Source organism: Salmo salar, chromosome 06 (genome assembly GCF_965601325.2).
Source record: "Salmo salar chromosome 06, fSalSal1, whole genome shotgun sequence".
NCBI classification, from domain to species: domain Eukaryota; kingdom Metazoa; phylum Chordata; class Actinopteri; order Salmoniformes; family Salmonidae; genus Salmo; species Salmo salar.
The window spans coordinates 37,340,437-37,357,367 of NC_138296.1; the positions used below are offsets into that span (position 1 = coordinate 37,340,437).

At 39.6% G+C, this 16,931-nt stretch overlaps 3 protein-coding genes across 6 annotated transcripts; 1 reads left to right on the forward strand and 2 right to left on the reverse strand.

Annotated features, from left to right (window-relative positions):
* The first annotated feature begins 1,412 nt into the window (after window positions 1–1,412).
* On the forward strand, window positions 1,413–11,889 carry LOC123743428 (calponin-1). Of its 2 annotated transcripts, XM_045720353.2 has the most exons (8): window positions 1,413–1,721; window positions 7,315–7,436; window positions 7,650–7,716; window positions 8,361–8,498; window positions 8,638–8,754; window positions 8,944–9,090; window positions 9,276–9,495; window positions 9,859–11,889. In XM_045720353.2, exons 1-8 carry the CDS (start codon window positions 1,662–1,664, stop codon window positions 9,870–9,872), a joined length of 885 nt encoding a protein of 294 aa, XP_045576309.1. In that variant the 5' UTR covers window positions 1,413–1,661; the 3' UTR covers window positions 9,873–11,889. The 2 variants fall into 2 exon arrangements, with proteins under 2 accessions (XP_045576309.1, XP_045576308.1); XM_045720352.2 differs by having other exon boundaries at window positions 9,276–11,889.
* Window positions 11,821–14,082, reverse strand: LOC106601365 (elongation factor 1). Its single transcript, XM_014193542.3, has 4 exons — window positions 14,007–14,082; window positions 12,727–12,856; window positions 12,535–12,605; window positions 11,821–12,361 (listed from the first exon to the last, which is right to left on the reverse strand). The coding sequence occupies exons 2-4, from the start codon at window positions 12,840–12,842 to the stop codon at window positions 12,297–12,299; spliced, it is 252 nt and encodes an 83-aa protein (XP_014049017.1). The 5' UTR covers window positions 12,843–12,856; window positions 14,007–14,082; the 3' UTR covers window positions 11,821–12,296.
* A 403-nt stretch (window positions 14,083–14,485) lies between these two features.
* LOC106606964 (uncharacterized) lies at window positions 14,486–16,915 on the reverse strand. Of its 3 annotated transcripts, none has more exons than XM_082976524.1 (10): window positions 16,806–16,915; window positions 16,686–16,713; window positions 16,497–16,570; window positions 16,282–16,363; window positions 15,888–16,110; window positions 15,505–15,732; window positions 15,220–15,308; window positions 15,034–15,107; window positions 14,757–14,880; window positions 14,486–14,596 (listed from the first exon to the last, which is right to left on the reverse strand). In XM_082976524.1, exons 1-6 carry the CDS (start codon window positions 16,824–16,826, stop codon window positions 15,618–15,620), a joined length of 543 nt encoding a protein of 180 aa, XP_082832650.1. In that variant the 5' UTR covers window positions 16,827–16,915; the 3' UTR covers window positions 14,486–14,596; window positions 14,757–14,880; window positions 15,034–15,107; window positions 15,220–15,308; window positions 15,505–15,617. The 3 variants fall into 3 exon arrangements, with proteins under 3 accessions (XP_082832650.1, XP_082832649.1, XP_082832648.1); XM_082976523.1 differs by having other exon boundaries at window positions 16,497–16,573; window positions 16,806–16,914; XM_082976522.1 differs by lacking the exons at window positions 16,686–16,713; window positions 16,806–16,915 and having other exon boundaries at window positions 16,497–16,647.
* Between the last annotated feature and the right edge of the window lie 16 nt (window positions 16,916–16,931).

Sequence of the window (16,931 nt, forward strand, 5' to 3'; positions counted from 1 at the left end):
TGCAGACAGTTTCACTGCTGCTCTACCATACTACTCTTGTCATGTTATCATCAACTTGATTGGTTTACAGTAATCCTGCCTGTATTGTTACTGGGTCAGGGTGTTTGAACTCCACTATTCCAGCATTCCCACAGCCCTCCACCATAACCCCTTTCCCCATCCTCCATCCCCTCATAGTGCTCTTTCCAGAACCTTCTCTTCATGCCCTGTCTGGTAACGCATTACCACCATATGTGTGGGACAGGACAAACAGCAGTAGGGTGAATCATCATGCTGCTCTCTGGGGAGAAGTGCTGCCTGTTCCCCTTTGACACTCTACAGCCCGCTGGCTTTGCATTCCATTCCCTTGTCATCTGCCTGTGGACGAGCAGAGCAGAGGAGTGAAACACTGGGGTATAAGAGGAAAACCGGCTCATTGTTCCAAGTGACGTCAGGCCCCCAAACCATATAGGTCAGGGCAATGACCTCAAATGAAACTCTATGGAACACACTATACTATATGTGTGGGTATAGGGGGTGTATGGAGGTGTTGTAGAGGTATTGACAAGATGGTAGAAAAATACTTGCCAACAAGGTGTTTATAACTTTTTCTTGGCTTCTTTTCGAAGAGATATCAACGTTATTTTTTTAAAGGCGATTGTAGTATTTAGTTCCACGTTTGTTATGGAAAAACCAAGACAGGAATTGTAGAGCATCAGGGTTGAAAATGGTAAAGGATGAATACATATTAAATGTGAATCACTACGTAAATACATTTGGGATACATTTAATGTATTATTATCAGGATTAATCATATTTCTATTCATACTGAAATCATTTTACATAAGAAAGTGATCAATTAAATATGCTCAAGTGAGAAAGTATCCATTTAGCCTTTTCAATATCTGCTTTCTTAACCATCCTTGACCATGACCATGACCATAATTAGGGTTACGCTGGTCTTGAACCTCTTTGCCCAACAATATAAACCAAGCTTCTTCAGGTTTATGATGGATGGGTCAATACTTTCAGGCCTGACAAATAATTCTGTCATATAGGATCTACATATACAGTAATGAAACACCTTGCAGCATGTATAAATATTACTTTATAATATTTGTATAAATATAAAGTTAAATGTGTAATTTAAAACTCTAAAGGTCTGCCTTGACCTGTGATTGTGATGGAGACCCTCAACTATGTAATAATAGCTATAGGTCTATGAATTTGTGACGTGATTGATATTTATTTCATTTGGTAATGAAAGTGAAATTGGATGCAGTAAAATTAGGCAATTGAAAAGGATCATCCATCCAACATCTAATTCCCCCTAAGGTGGAAAAAGTGACACTGAGCGAGTCTAATGCCATACTGGTGACATCACCCAGAGGAAGAGGCAACGTCGGGATTGGATGGTGGCCCTAGCCAATCGCGCCGCACTCCAGGAATCCACAGATGGGAAGAGTTTAAAAAAGATTGAGAAAAGTGTTGCAAAGTGGTCCACAGCCTCACCACAGCGAGCAAGAACGTTACAGAATCTGAATACTCCTGCAACATCCGCGGGTCTGTCATATAATTGGAGTCCAGGGAGAAAGAGGACTTTGCTGTGGGTTTTCTCGTGCCAGGATAGAGGGGTGTATTTCACCATTTTTAAATCTCTGTGAATAATCAAAGATAAAACTATGTCAAAGAATTTCAAAGGTGGACCATCCTTCGGACTTTCTGCCGAGGTCAAAAGTAAGGTATGTATCTCGCATGTCATGTAGCTTTCCTTTTAATTGAAATGAAAAGAATGGGGTCTTTGCGTAATTTGCATCAGTGGGCCAAGAGAATGCTCGCGCTCAGGAAGGTGCGCACTTGAAGCTCACATGTCTTGTTGTCAGTACGTGCATCTTCTCAGATGTATTAGTTGTAGGGGAACCAATGGTATATCGAGGGCCAATAATATATTTTTGCTTTCTGTTAGGAGATTTTGTCGAATAGGCTTTTTGGACCGTCAAATTGGACTGTCAATGGTGATCATGGATTAATCATTAGGCCTAGGGCCTAGGCCTATACTGATAAATGGCAGCCTACCATTCTGACAGTTTACTTTATCGTTTAATATGTGAGGGCATCCAAACCAATTGTCTCTGATTCATAACTTTGAACTGGGTCGTTTAGATTACAAGTGATATCACCTCACCTGTCTGTCACAGAGCACAATGACAGAATTACTCCCAGATGAGCCCAGAAGGCCTGATTTCAAGGTGTCTCTAGAAGGCTACCAGTATGTACATATTTTTTAAAGAGGCAATCTGTGATCGCTACATTCATTTTGGACTTTTAAATTCATGATACCCATTGATTATTGAAGAATATGACTTAGAAATCCTTCATTAGCTTAGTTCCTTGTTCTTACCCCATCATCAGAACCCATCGGTGGTTACATTTCTACAGACCCATCCCTAAGCTATTTTACAAAATAAGTGGCAGTTTGTCCGCTTTGTTATTGTTGTCAACATCCACTGATGTTTGGGAGAGATTGTATTTTCAGTGACAGTGCAATGACTGATGCACAAAATGTGTGTGTGTAACATAACTGCTGACAACCAATGTTCAGCTTGGACACAGCATGACTCTGCCAATGGGATCAAATAACTATTCCAGAACTCCCAACTCCATGTCTGTCATTGACAACTGAATTTGCTGTCCCTATCATCAACCTTATCGTGTTGGAAGAGCCGTGGTTCCTGCATACATAGTGGTTTCCTATCCCTACTTTCATAGGGGCACTCTTCAAACAAACATTTCCTTATACTTGGCCACCATGGTTAGTGCCATCATTAGTGCTGTAGTATAGAAATAGGTCATATTCAATAGTGTATCAGTCAGTGAATGTAATATATATATATGTGTGTGTGTGTGTGTGTGTATATATATATATATATATATATATGTGTGTGTGTGTATATATATGTGTGTATATATATATATATATAATATATATATGTATGTATATGTATGTATATGTGTATGTATATGTATGTATATGTATATGTATATGTATATAATGTGTATATGTATATGTATATATATATATATATGTATGTATATATGTGTGTATATATATGTGTGTATATATGTAAATATACATGTATGTATATATATGTGTGTGTGTGTATATATATGTGTGTATATATATATATATAATATATATATGTATGTATATGTATATGTATATGTATGTATATGTATATGTATGTATATGTATATGTATATAATGTGTATATGTATGTATATATATATATATGTATGTATATATGTGTGTATATATATGTGTGTATATATGTATATATACATGTATGTATATATATGTATATATATGTGTGTATGTATATATATATATATATATATATGGTGGTTGTGAGGCCATGGAAGTTCATCATAATGCTAATGCCAGATTGTGGATGGTAAGCGCCAGTGGCATGACATCCGATGACAGTGGATATGCTCCAGAGACTGACAGATAGGTACGTCAGCAACCTAAACCTCCTTTTAAGGTGTCCCTGAGCTCTGTCTTACAACCTGAGCAAGTGTCTCTGTAAACAATTTACACTCCAGTGGGGAATGACAAAACACTGTTGAGGCAGAGGAGAGGCAGACAGAACAAGGCCTTGTGGATTCACTGGAATGTCAACCTTCAACATGATTGTTTGTATCCAGGGGTGAAAGTAAATGTAATGTATTCCCGGTACAGGGACCTCCTATGTGTGTACACACTTAAAGAAAATCTATATGGGCCTAATCATAGAATTACATATAGAATCCCTATTAATGTAATAGGATCTCTACAGGCCTAATAGTAAAGATTTGTCCTTTAACTTTTCAAATGTATTAGCCTACCTTTTAATGTGGCATAAACATGACCTGTCATGAGTTTTCATCTGATTGTCAATCAATTACTTCAAAAGGCTAATGTAGGCTACCTGCGCAAGTTACTCAGGTACGTCTGAACAACAGGAGGTGCGGGAATAGTTTTTAAGCTATATTTAGATATTTTTCTGCTTTTTATTATGTAACATTTGTTAGTCAACTTGTCTATAATTAGATCCTTACAGCTCCTCTTCTGTCATTACTTGATGATCATCTAGAATACTAGATAATGCCTTGCTAATGATGGCATAAATCGATAGAATGATCAGTGCATCATCTACAATCTATACTGAACAAAAATATAAATGCAACATGTAAAGTGTTGGTCCCATTTTCCATGAGCTGAAATAAAAGATCCCTGAAATGTTCCATATGCACTAAAAGCTTATTTTGTTTGCATCCCTGTTAGTGAGCATTTCCCCTTTGCCAGGTGTGGCATATCAAGAAGCTGATTAAACCACATGATCATTACACAGGTGCACCTTGTGCTGGGGACAATAAAAGGCCACTAGCAGTTTTGTCATATAACAGAATGTCACAGATGTCTTGAGGGAGCATGTAATTGGCATGCCGACTGCAGGAATGTCCAACAGAGCAGTTGCCAGACAATTTAGTGTACATTTTTTTTACTATAAGCTGCCTACCATGTTGTTTTAGAGAATTTGGCAGTACGTCCAACTGGCCTCACAACCGCAGACCACGTGTAACCATGCCAGCCCAGGACCTCCACATCTGCCTTCTTCACCTGCATGATCGTCTGAGGAGGGGGAGTGGGGGTGCTGAGGAGTATTTCTGTCTGTAATAAAGCACTTTTGTGGGGAAAACTCATTCTGATTGGCTGGGCCTGACTCACCAGTGGGTGGACCTGTCTCTCAAGTTGGTGGACCTATGCCATCCCAGGCCTGCCCTCCAGCGCCCCTTCCTAGTCATGTGAATGATTTTATTTCAATTGACTGATTTCTTTCTATGAACTGTAACTCAGTAAAATCTTGATTGTTGCATGTTGCGTTTAAATCTTTGTTCAGTATAGGTGACATAGTTAAAGTTTCTCTTTCATTTCTGCTTCTCTCACGGAGCGAGGACGTTTAGAGACCAGGGAGATTTCCAAATGACATCTGTTTGACCGGTTTAAAGGAAATGAAAAGCTGTGAAAACGATCCAACATGTTTCTGATAGTATTTCAGTTCGTCTTGGATGCACTAGCAGTTTTTTTTTGGGGGGGGGGGGGGGGGCAGGGGGGGCCAGTGCCCCTGTGACAACAATTTTGGACCACCTTGTGGCCCCCCTAAATGTGGAGTATGAAAAAAAATTTGCGTAACAAATTTTTCCTATCGTTCTTTTTTTACATCCGTTATTAGACAGTGGCAACGATGATTATGAACATGGTCTTTTGCCTGCTAATGCCTGCAATGCAGTGAAGAAAACGATATGGCAACAATAATATCTAATGTAACTGGCCCCTCTAACAGTACAACTGGCCCCAGCTTGGCCCCCCAGTTGAAATGGTCTAGAACCGCCACTGCTTGGATGCATATTTAATGTGGCTGAAAATGAAATACTGTCAGTTTTTATGTAGCTGATGAAAATTGCACTTTAAGGCTACACAAAAGGTCCCTAAAAGCCTCAATCTCATTCTGTCAAGATGCTGAAATAAATACATCGTATTTCTCTACTCCTGTTCCCGAGACAAAATTAACATTTGGTCTATAATTTTACTGCGAGGAACACTTAATTCTGCAGGAGTTAACATTATAATAGGCGACATGTGAGGCCTACAGTCAGTGTCCAGACTTCAGTTACTATTCCAACTATTAGGCTACTCCACGCTAAAATAATTCCGGCATCCAGACAGCAGTGCCTTTTGATAAATGCAAAGAGACATCACTTACAAAACACCAAAGTGTTCTGAATGACATTCGGTGATTGTCCTTCATTGGGCCTACACAAGTCTTGTAACCTGAATTGATGTGTACACTGCTGTCCGCGCGCATCTCGGTCTTGGCCACTCATCTCTGCCTTATCAAAGTGTCAGTGTTGTTGTTGAACCACACTGCATTTTGGAGCGTATTCCACAAGTTTTCAAGTCTATTCGCTCATTTTTCATGCGAATGACATGCGGTATGATAAATAGTGTGATAGCCTACAGTTTTCTTGAAATCTATTTTAATAATCGTGATAGGTTCATGTTTTACCGGTATGACGTACACCCACTCTGTATTTTTCCGGTACTCCATACCGGACAGTTCTGTCTTACTTTCACCCCTGTTTGTATCAACTTAAACCATTTTATTCCTTATGCCATGGCCTACACTGATTTAATTTATATTCTCTCCACTGAGTTCATACATGAAAAACACTGATAGAATCAATGGATAGGTGCCAATTTTGGCATCAAAGGCTTATACATTTTGAAATAAATGAACCAGTTCTGATTACATTCCTGACCTCCTGACACAGTTAAATGAAACTCAGACCAAAATACCTTGGCTGGATGCAAGTGCTGTCTTCAGGTCTTGGCATCTCATTATCAGATGTGGTTTGCCTGAGTAGAGCGCCTCACTGTAAAAGGACAGATTCCGGAAAACCCAGAGGGAGAGAGGGAGCACAGGGAGGAGTAATAGGGAGAGCTGTTTCTCCCAAGTTTGGTGTGATGGACTGGAAGCTACGCAAACCCTGCTGCTTTGAAATACCTGTTTGTGTTGGCTCCTGGTCTCACAAGCTCTCTCCCAGACTGTGAGTGAGCAGAAAATTCAGAAAAGGAGAAAGTGCAGAGTGAGAGGGGGGCTACAGACCCACCATAGAATTTCTGGTATTAGGGGGATGTGTTTGTGCCAATAGGGAAATACAAGGAAGCGGAGAATCAGTGTTTCTCCATGCAGGAATGTCCCATGGCCATTTTAAAATTTCTTCCTGTTGTTTTTTAACTCTAATCTTCATAGTTAGGTTTTATTACAAAGGGTAGGCCTTCAAGGGAAAGTGGAGAGGAATGTTATCCCTCTGTTACAAGATGAGAAAGGAAAAGGGAGATGGAGGGATAATAGCTCTGATGAATATCATAGTTCAATGACTCGTTTACTATAGTTACAGTTTGTTGTAAGATCATTTGTATTTTTCAGGTAGCCAAGCACCTGTCACAAGATCATTCATCACGCAGAACTGACAGTTACAAGACATTAACCTGAGTGTCTGCAGATGTTAGGATGCAGTCAAATCCAACACATTTACAATGCATTCAGAGAGTATTCAGACCGCTTCACTGCGTTGTTTTCGCTTTGTCATTATGGGGTATTGTGTGTAGCTTAAAAATAATAACTTAATCCATTTTAGAATAAGGCTGAAATGTAACAAAATGTGGAAAAGGTGAAGGGGTCTGAATACTTTCCGAATGCACTGTATAACCTTTGACCTCTGCCTCTTCAGTTGGCCCATAAGTATGACCCCCAGAAGGAGGAGGAGCTGAGGCTGTGGATCCAGGACGTAACAGGCAAGAAGATTGCTGATCCTTTCATGGAGAACCTAAAGGATGGGGTCATCTTGTGCGAGTGAGTGTGCAATACTCTCCTCAGTACTGTGGCCGTGCAGAATGTCATGCAGAATGGCATAGCGTATTGTGTGTCATATCACCATATTACTTTCTGTGGCTTCCAATATCGTTCAGTCTCATTCATTTCCCCACTGTTAATGATGACTGGTCCACTCAAAGTCAGAACAGTATTTTGACTGTTGTTCTGTGCTTTCTCTTTCCTTGTGTGTAGACTTATCAACACACTTCAGCCAGGATCTGTGAAAAAGATTAACACTTCCCCTCAAAACTGGCATCAGGTAAGCTTGTTCTGAGACAGAATTATTGTTTTTGTATTATTATATAACATCATGCCCATCATGACATGCAGTAGGCTATAGTTATTATAGATACTTTGCTTAGTATTGAGCAGCATAAGCATGCCAAGAGTCAGTCGTTTTTTCCACTCCATACCTTTCATCCACTGAACTCACTAAAATATGTAACCAGATAGGTAGTCTTTTGCTTGGCATAGTGTTTATTTATTTACATTCCAAGCTGCAGCTACGTTGTTTAATGAGGCACATCTCAGTGTGCGTCTTCAGATCTCTTTATATGAGACTCAAAAAGAAAACGGCACTTTTAAGTGTTTGTTGAGGCACTTCCAAGAATCATCCATGACATACAATGTTACTAAGAATCAATGCACTCACATGTGGTGGTCCCTTTGTCAGGAATAAAAGAGAAAAATATTATCCAACTGGTGAGTAGGGCTTTGAAGAAAACCCCACACAGCTGATCATTCTGAAGTCCTGAGTCTCAAATACAATGACTATTTAAAGAAACATGACAATATCAAAATAACAAATAACTCAGTAACTGGTGTCCTCTTTGTTTGGACCCTTGCTTTTACCTCAGTGGACCATTTGCTCTTGGCTAATTCTTTTTCCTTTTCATTGCCCAGCTGGAAAACATTGGCAATTTTGTCCGAGCCATCACAGTTTATGGTATGAAGCCATACGATCTGTTTGAGGCCAACGACCTGTTTGAGAATACCAACTACACCCAGGTCCAGAGCACGCTCATCACCCTGGCTGGAATTGTGAGTGGAAACCCATAGAGGAATCTCAGTACATTGTACAGTACTGTATGTAGAAAGTATTGTCAGTGGCTTGTAAGAAACCTACTTCTACTTCACGTGAGGATCCATAACTTTTTCTAACCTTCCCCTCTTTCACCAGGCCCAGTCCAAAGGTTTCCACTCCAAGCATGACATGGGAGTGAAGTATGCAACAGCACACCAGCGCCGTTTCGCCCCAGACATGCTGAAGGAAGGGCGCAATGTCATCGGCCTGCAGGTCAGAACAGTCTTTGTATCATATACACCTTATACACTAAGATATCACTGTTATTACAGGTGTAATATAAGTAGTAGTAGCAGCATGTTATAACATAACTTCATTTGTTTTTAGTTTGGCCGATAGGATTGGTTTAATGGTATTATAGTTCAGGCATAACCAGTGCACTACCTTTGCCTGTCTGTCCAGATGGGTACCAACAAACTTGCCAGCCAGAAGGGCATGACATCTTATGGCACGCGGCGTCACCTGTACGACCCGAGGGGGGGAATGGAGAACCCTCTGGACCAGTCCACCATCAGCCTCCAGATGGGCACCAATAAGGGTGCCAACCAGGTGGGGCGCCATTTGATTTCACAAATAGATATGCTCTGGTAGAGATAGAATTGACTAACATTCTGCACATCTTGGAAGTTTTACCTCTCTGCCTATCATGGAAGCAATTAATATGATATAAAATATCACACTTTGTAGCCTATATCTAATCCTCCCCTGCTTTTCTTCCTCTCTCCCTCTCTCAGTCTGGCATGACGGCCCCTGGCACCAGGAGACACATCTATGACAAGAGTCTGGGCTTGGAGGAATGCGACACCTCCACCGTCTCACTGCAGATGGGTACCAACAAGATGGCGTCCCAACAGGGCATGACCACATACGGCCTCCCCCGGCAGGTCTACGACAACAAGTACTGCTCCAACCCTGATGAATTCGTCAACAACGGGGAGAGGGCTGAGTTTGACGGTACTATGTACTATGACTAAAGAGAACAGAAAAACCCCAGTCCCCTCCTCTCAAGAACCCCTCTCCACCAGCAAGACCACCCAAATTGTTATTTACTGTTTTCATTATTCTCATCCCTTGCTGTTTTTTTTGTGATCAACCATTCAAAAAAAAATTGTCCTTTGAGGGGATTTATGCCTGGTTCAATCTCTTTGACCTTGTTATTTTAAATCAATTGAATGTAGTGGCCCACACCCCTCTCTCCCTTTGCAATGGAGATTTTTCTATTCAAATACGGTGAAAATAAATACTAAGAAATACTAATAATGTCAAGAGACCCATTCCTTAATCAATCTTTAATGTTATGTCATTTTTTATTTATAGATTTTCAGTTGTAGATCCCCCATCCAGCTTAAACATTGAGAATAAAGGAAAAAGTCCCTTGAATGGAAAGAAGTGACCGACATGTTGCTGTTAACCTTTAACCCCTGAGGAACAGGAGTTCGCTCTGGGATTCAATCCCTCTGGATGACTCGGGGCCCACAGAATCAGACTGAGTCTTCCAGGACACAGGGACATGGACTAAAAGCTTTGATCAGATGTATTCCTTATGACTTTGTCTGTGTATGCACCTCTGCACTGCGCTGACATCCCTGCTCTAGCTCACAGGACTGCCAACCAGCCATTCTATACCACAGATGGAATATTTTTTCTAGTATTCTTTAAATCATTAGAAGATCAGTAGTAGGGTTCTCAAACCTGATACTTGAATTAATGTGAGCCCCTAAAGGCATCGTGAAAAGCCAATAGATTTGAATATTTTTAGTATTATAAGCAGTATTCAACACATCTCGCATACTTCATTAGTGGTAAACAATGCAGATTCAATTTTAGCCATTGTGCCAGCTATGTTAATGTGGATGTCATATAGGCCAGTTTGCATGAGACAAGTTATAATCCCCATATAGTCTCCATGGCACACAGCTTTAATATATTACTGCGCTATTTGCACTTTGCATCACCTTGTTGAATATGCACATGGATAGAATTGCTTATGACTAGAAGGCGGAAAAGCCAGGTCGTTGAGAGCCATAACATCTGCACGCTGTTATACACAAGATAACGGTCTAATTAACGTCCACTTAGTCATAGCTCAATACAGCAGACCCTGTATCACTAACTACTACATGATATGGGGTACCCACTGCAGATCTTGAATGTAATGTGATTTTGAGCACTGCAAGATGTGACAGTCATTCTGTGGATTCATTAAGTAATCACCTTGTACCAGCAGTCGCAAATGAATAACATAAGTCTGCAACATATTTATGCTCGGGATAATGTAGCCTAACACAGCTGCTAATGGTTTAAACATTAAACTGTGCATGCTTGACCAAACCTTTGAAAAGCAGGCTTGTTTGCTTGCTAAGAGGTTTGTTCAAGATCATGTGTTGCACCTGGAACGTTCCACAGAACACATCTCTATGCCTTGCATGCTCATGTACAAAGCATGGATTGGTTATGCCTTGTCCACAGACTGCTTACAGAAAGGAAAACAATGTGATTTTTTAATTTGGGTGAACTATGCATTTAAGCTAAATTTGAAAGGTCTTGATATCAGTTACTGGGCAGTATTGTAATATGTTTTTAAATAGGAGGTATTGGAGATAAAGCTACATAAAATATTGAGTCCCTCCTGAGGTTCTGACCTTTGGAATTTATAATGATGATTTGTCAAACTTTTGAAGGCTTAATACTTTAAAGGGAACGTCGTTTGATGCTGAGCCCGTAATAATCTGAAGGCCATGTTGCATTTTTTCCCCCTACATTAGTGTGCCATCTAGTGTTTTGAAATCCCTTTAACATTTGGAAAAAAACAGACTACATTCCACAGACTTGAGGTAAAAGTCATATGTACCACAAGAGGTGTCTTTTATTAAAGCTCCTAACTTATTCTGTATAGTCACATGTCTAATAGCTATATACGAAGTCAGTTGTGCATTAAGAAAATGTTTTTAGTTTAGAATGAGAGCCAACAGTGCCTAGCCAAAATACAATTGGCAATATTACCCTCTGGTCTAAAACATGTTGTTCAGACTATCAATTGTTCTGTATTCTGAAAATCTTGTATTTATTTGGCTTTCACATACAATGAAATTAGCTGCAATACAATAAAACACATCAAAATTACAATTATTTAATTTGGGTTGTGAGTGAAAAACTTGCCACCAGGCCATATCAGATTAATTTTCATTCATATTTGTTCTAGATATTTTAACCATTTCAGCAGTATGTGACAGATGCAGTTAGGTGTGAATTACATTGATGTGTTTATTGATCAAGTCATTCCCGTACAAAATAAACTTTATTGAAATAAAAATCATGACATAAAACAAAATAAAAACTACAGGATTACCCCTTTTTTACATTTTTACAAATGAAATCTACTTTCTCCAGTAAAGGGGGACATGGCAGCTTGGGAAACTCTAAAGACATATCCACCAACAGGCTTGCCTATAAAACATAAGAAATGATGAGCTGGTTTGAAACTTAGTGGGATTCTCAAAGATCAGGACCATTGGGACATTTCATTGCCCTACCCCCATCCCACCCTGCCACAGAGAGGGAGGACAGGAAGTGTATCTTTCTTCATATCAGATCCATTACTGTGTAGACAATGAAGATTTCACAGATGTGTTATCTGTCTTCGTTTGTTCTCCACATTCACTACTTGACAAAGCCCTGGCCCAGCCAGAGATATGTGACCCATCATAGGGAATGAGGGGTGAGGTCAGACAGGAATAGAGTCAGGGGGACCACAGCTACTGATTGGCTGCTTCGCAAGCATCTATCCAATCACTATAAACATCCACTGGTTCTGAAAGATCTGGAGACAAATGTCAAGGAAAAGTTAATTTGGGAGGTACCGTTGTAAAGACAGCATTTAAAAGATTATTAATATTATTATTTATTTTTTTACAAATACACAAGCCATTCTGTGAGCTATATGGTGTATAGATAACTGAATATAATGATCCAATCAATGAATCGAAAGGATACAAGTAATGGGAGTCTGGAATTCTTCCAAGCAGACCGTGCACGATATTATTCCTGTGTTTCGAGTGCGTTCCCTGAAAAGAGAAAAGAAAATGTGCATTTGAATAGGGTGTTAGGATATGTATCAACATGTAATCACTAATCATATTTTACAGCCAAACCATATACTGTTCCAACACAACCAAGTGAACTTACATTTTGACATCACAGGACTTCTCGTGGTTACAAAAGGGACAGGTGAATTGGGTGTCCAAGTTACCAGTCAGTTTCTTTTTGGGAGGTGGCTTCCTCTTTGATTTTCGGCGTCCCATTCTCGATCTACAATCTGTAAAATACAATAGCTAAATTTTACAAAACAAGTTCTGTTGACGGTCAAATTCAATAAATAATTAGGTCAATCGTGTTAGCTAGCATATATTATATCTACTGTATGGTGCTGATATATGATTTTGGGCAAAAAGTCATATGCTGCGGTCATCTCGAAATCTCGGAAAATACTACTTGTAAACTGGGAACAACGAGATGTGTGGGTTCATGTGCTTTGAACTCGTTGAGAATGCCGATTGCTGGTTAATGGCAAACAAACTGTGTCAACCATGGACGAAAAACTACAGCTTTCATGCTCATAGACATATTAGTGTTAAAATAACACTTTTATAAATCATGTTTTGTTGTTGAATTTAACAGCTGACATTGCTGTTATCGAGGTATTGGCCTTAGTAGTTGATGTCAGAGACAGAGTTAATCATATGGGCAGTCCAGCAAATTGGAGCACAGGGATGACAGACACGTTTCCCATGAGTAATTACGAGTTGGAGGTGCGTTGAAATAGATTTTCCCTAGTCCTATGCCCCTATTTGCAAATTTACGAGATGTTATAAATGCATCAATATTCTGCCGCTATAGACCATCTGCTAGTACGCATGTGCGAGCTAATACGTTACTCTTGTGTAAACAAACACATTTTTGGACCGTATTTTCCACATAAATTCAAATTATATTTTATTTTCGCTCATTTAAAAAAGTCAGATGTCGATGATTAATGTTACTATTCTCTTGTTGGAGCCATGTTCACACTACACAAATATGTAGTAACTAGTTCCCCGCCATCGCGCATTTTTTTAGCTTGCAGCTATAATATTGGAGCTCAACAATACTTCATTTTATACAAAACGTCCTGCAAATTCTACAAGTACATTTCCAACAATATTGTTAATTGCATGAACCGTTTATTTTGGGATGATTTCTGAAGAGGCAGCTAGATAGTATTAGCTAGTAACGTTAGAGCGCGAGGAAAACAAAGTTAGCTTGTGTTAGCTAGCTAACTAACGCTGGCTTTGTAATATGCTAGCTATGCACAATTTTACAAAAAAATAGGAGAATCACACATGTAATTTAAAATCGTGCTGGATGTATAATTTAGTTGTTTGCATGTTAGCATATGATAAAACACGCTGGATTAAGCATTTTCTTACCAGATAAATGACCCAAGTAATGACGCTAACAAATAGAAATTGTATCCGGAAATTATTCTGAACTCTTTCATCTGATTGGAAGATTAAGGCGCTTTTTAGGGTTGTCATTGGTCAAACAAATTATCAACCCGCCTCTCAGAATTTATAAACCTCTTTGATACAATCCCAAAATATATACATTGATTATGTAGTCTACCACAGGAGGCTGCTGAGGGGAGGACGACTCATAATAATGTCTGGATTTGAATAAATTGAATGGTATCAAACACATGGAAATAATGTATTGATGAGTTTGATTACCATTTAATTTATTCTGTTCCAGCCATTAGGATGAGCCGTCCCCCCCCAATGAAGGTGCCACCAACCTCATGTGTTTAATAGTCTACAGTACATAATTATTGATAAAAAAAATAACAGCCTTTTACGTGAATTATTGATAAAGAAATGTGTTGAATGCACAAAGCTCAAACAGAAAATAATTGTCAGAGTAGACCAAATGTTATTTTATTTGGCTGTCATAAAGAAGACAGTGTGAGACAAGGTAGGGCAAAAGGTTGATAGAGGATTCCAGCTATGAACTTTATTTCCTTCTGCAACAGAGACAAAATGAAGAATTCACTTCTAATGTGGTTACCCTTATAACATATACATAAAATTAAGTGTGCTTATTAATTAGATGATAACATGAATTACTGTTGTCAGTAATAGGTGAGAAACAGCAAAGCAGGATATTAGTGTGCTTTCATTTACCTGGCAGACACATTGATTTCCTCTTTGATCTTTGGTGTCATTCCTTTGGCACATGTTCCACTTTGCCCTTCATCTGAATCTGAATTGGCTGGCATAACCCTCTGTCCTATTCGTTCAGTTCGGCCTAGTATGCGATGCAAGAGACCATGCACACAGCAATAAAAACTGATCTATCAATAAAAACTGATCTCAGCAAACAGAAAAATACACTTTGTATTTCAATGCAAATGCTGCATCTTTTGTAGATCAACAGCAAGTTAATTACCATATACCTTACCTGTTTTATTGGGAGCCTTGCCTTTCGATATTGTTATAGTCTGAAACTTATTCTGTAACTCAGAAACATCTGACCTAGGGGAGAACACTTGTTATAGGGATGCATCATCATAATTCCTTTAGCAATAGCAGTCTGTCAGATTGCTTGCCATGCTCGTCTACTCTAACCTCACCCCAGAGCTTTCACCTTGCATTTGACCTGAGCATGTCCTGAGGCCTCTGTATTTTGAGAGCGTCGTCCTTCATCTGATAGCTGTCAATCATCCTCTCCAAGCACTGAAAATGGAGACAGATAGACACATATTCCAGAACATGTCACATAACATTAGATAAGCTTCAGCAGTCCAAATCATTATAGCCCAAGTACAGTTCAGAAGATTGTTTCAAGTGTAAAGTTTGTATAATTTGTTTGATGAGTGAAATCATTCAGGTCAAAGTGATTTGGGGGAGAGAAATGTGAGCTCTGAAATACCATATCTTTGCAGTATTTCTCTGTCAATCTGCGCATAGTTTCATCTCTTAATTTTTCTAAAAAGGAAAGGAAAACTTGAGTAAGGTTTTAAAAAACCCTCCATTAGAACAACATCATGGAAGAGGGTCTTGTTCTGAAAAACATAAAATCAAAAACTTGCTAAGCAGGCCATGAATGTTGTGGACTTCCTCCCTTAGCTCAGCAATCTGCTCCCACAGGACTCTTCGACTGAAGAAACAGACAACATACACAGAAATGGAGAGGGAATTACATGTTATTACTGCATTATCCCACTGAGCTAAAGTCTACTTATCATCATGTAAGTGTAGTTCACTAAAGTATCCCCACCACACCACACTTCAGACTGCCTTATCCAGATCTACCTGTGGTAGAGTTCCTGAGAGATGTGGTTGATGGCAGCCTGCCTCTGGATGTCTGAGGGGTGAGTGCTGGAGCAGGAGGCTTGGAGAGTAGGACAGGAGCAGGGAGAGTGGGACAGGAGACTGCGCAGGTAGTGGAGCTCAGTGGAGACCTCACAGCGTAGACCCTCAAAACGCTCCTCAAGGTGCTGGGCGGCAACATGTGCAGCCAAATGGTGCACCTCGGCTGGAGGAACAAGGACAGAAGGACAGTTTATGTCATCTTTAAGTCATTGTTATGACAGTGCTATTTAGCCCTTATGACAGAGGGTTCAACTCAAGTAAACAGTAATAATAATAATCAGGGACTCAAGAGTCAGGTGTGTTTCAGGCGTGATTGTGTTGTGTCCTCCCTTACATTGAAGGACTGCCATGGTATTGAGATTCTGGGTTCTCTCTGCCTCGTGCATGATTAGAGTTTTGCACAGGGAATCAATAGTCTACAAAACAGCAAATATTAATTGAAACAATATCCCCTGAATAAAACAGTAACCAAAACAAGCCACCAAAGAAAACAGTAGACAATCGTGAATATGGGGAAAATACTACATTCTACAGGAAGCAGTTAGTCACCTTGGCTTGTGTTTCAACCTCTGACCTAATTCTTTCCACAACATCTCGGAGAGACTCTTGAGATGCACCTACTGCTACTAGATGACAACTCAAGAAAGTTAGTGAACAATGACCATGCAGTATTACACCTGGCATTGTCAAATTATGTTAGTTTCTGATGATCACATTGACACAAAAACACTTACACACCTTCAGCAGGAAGTGGCGGTGGTTCACACTGAAACAACAATCGACATTGTATTAAAAATCATTATAACAAACTATTTTGGTACTGTATGACATTGAGTGCCAAATGTGTTTTCAACTCACCAAGGCCCTCTTGTCGTCCATGTCAACTGACCTGAGCTAAGTAAATTGTAAGTGGGTGGATAAAAACGGTGTCACAATGACAAGGCGGGGATACGTTCTATCTTATTGATGATTGGTTTGTTATAA

Bases quoted from the DNA above. Each gene is read 5' to 3' on its own strand.
- LOC123743428 (XM_045720352.2), top strand. From the start codon at position 1,662: ATGTCAAAGAATTTCAAAGGTGGACCATCCTTCGGACTTTCTGCCGAG. The intron at 1,722-7,314 runs GTATGTATCTCG...CTGCCTCTTCAG, and splicing joins CTGCCGAGGTCAAAAGTAAG to TTGGCCCATAAGTATGACCC. The intron at 7,717-8,360 runs GTAAGCTTGTTC...TTCATTGCCCAG, and splicing joins CCCCTCAAAACTGGCATCAG to CTGGAAAACATTGGCAATTT.
- LOC106601365 (XM_014193542.3), bottom strand. From the start codon at position 12,842: ATGGGACGCCGAAAATCAAAGAGGAAGCCACCTCCCAAAAAGAAACTG. The intron at 12,606-12,726 runs GTAAGTTCACTT...TTCTCTTTTCAG, and splicing joins AAGTCCTGTGATGTCAAAAT to GGAACGCACTCGAAACACAG. The intron at 12,362-12,534 runs GTATCCTTTCGA...ATTTGTCTCCAG, and splicing joins ATTCCAGACTCCCATTACTT to ATCTTTCAGAACCAGTGGAT.
- LOC106606964 (XM_082976522.1), bottom strand. From the start codon at position 16,631: ATGCCAGGTGTAATACTGCATGGTCATTGTTCACTAACTTTCTTGAGT. The intron at 16,111-16,281 runs GTAAGGGAGGAC...TTGTTCCTCCAG, and splicing joins TACCATGGCAGTCCTTCAAT to CCGAGGTGCACCATTTGGCT. The intron at 15,733-15,887 runs GTAGATCTGGAT...CTGTTTCTTCAG, and splicing joins TCTCAGGAACTCTACCACAG to TCGAAGAGTCCTGTGGGAGC.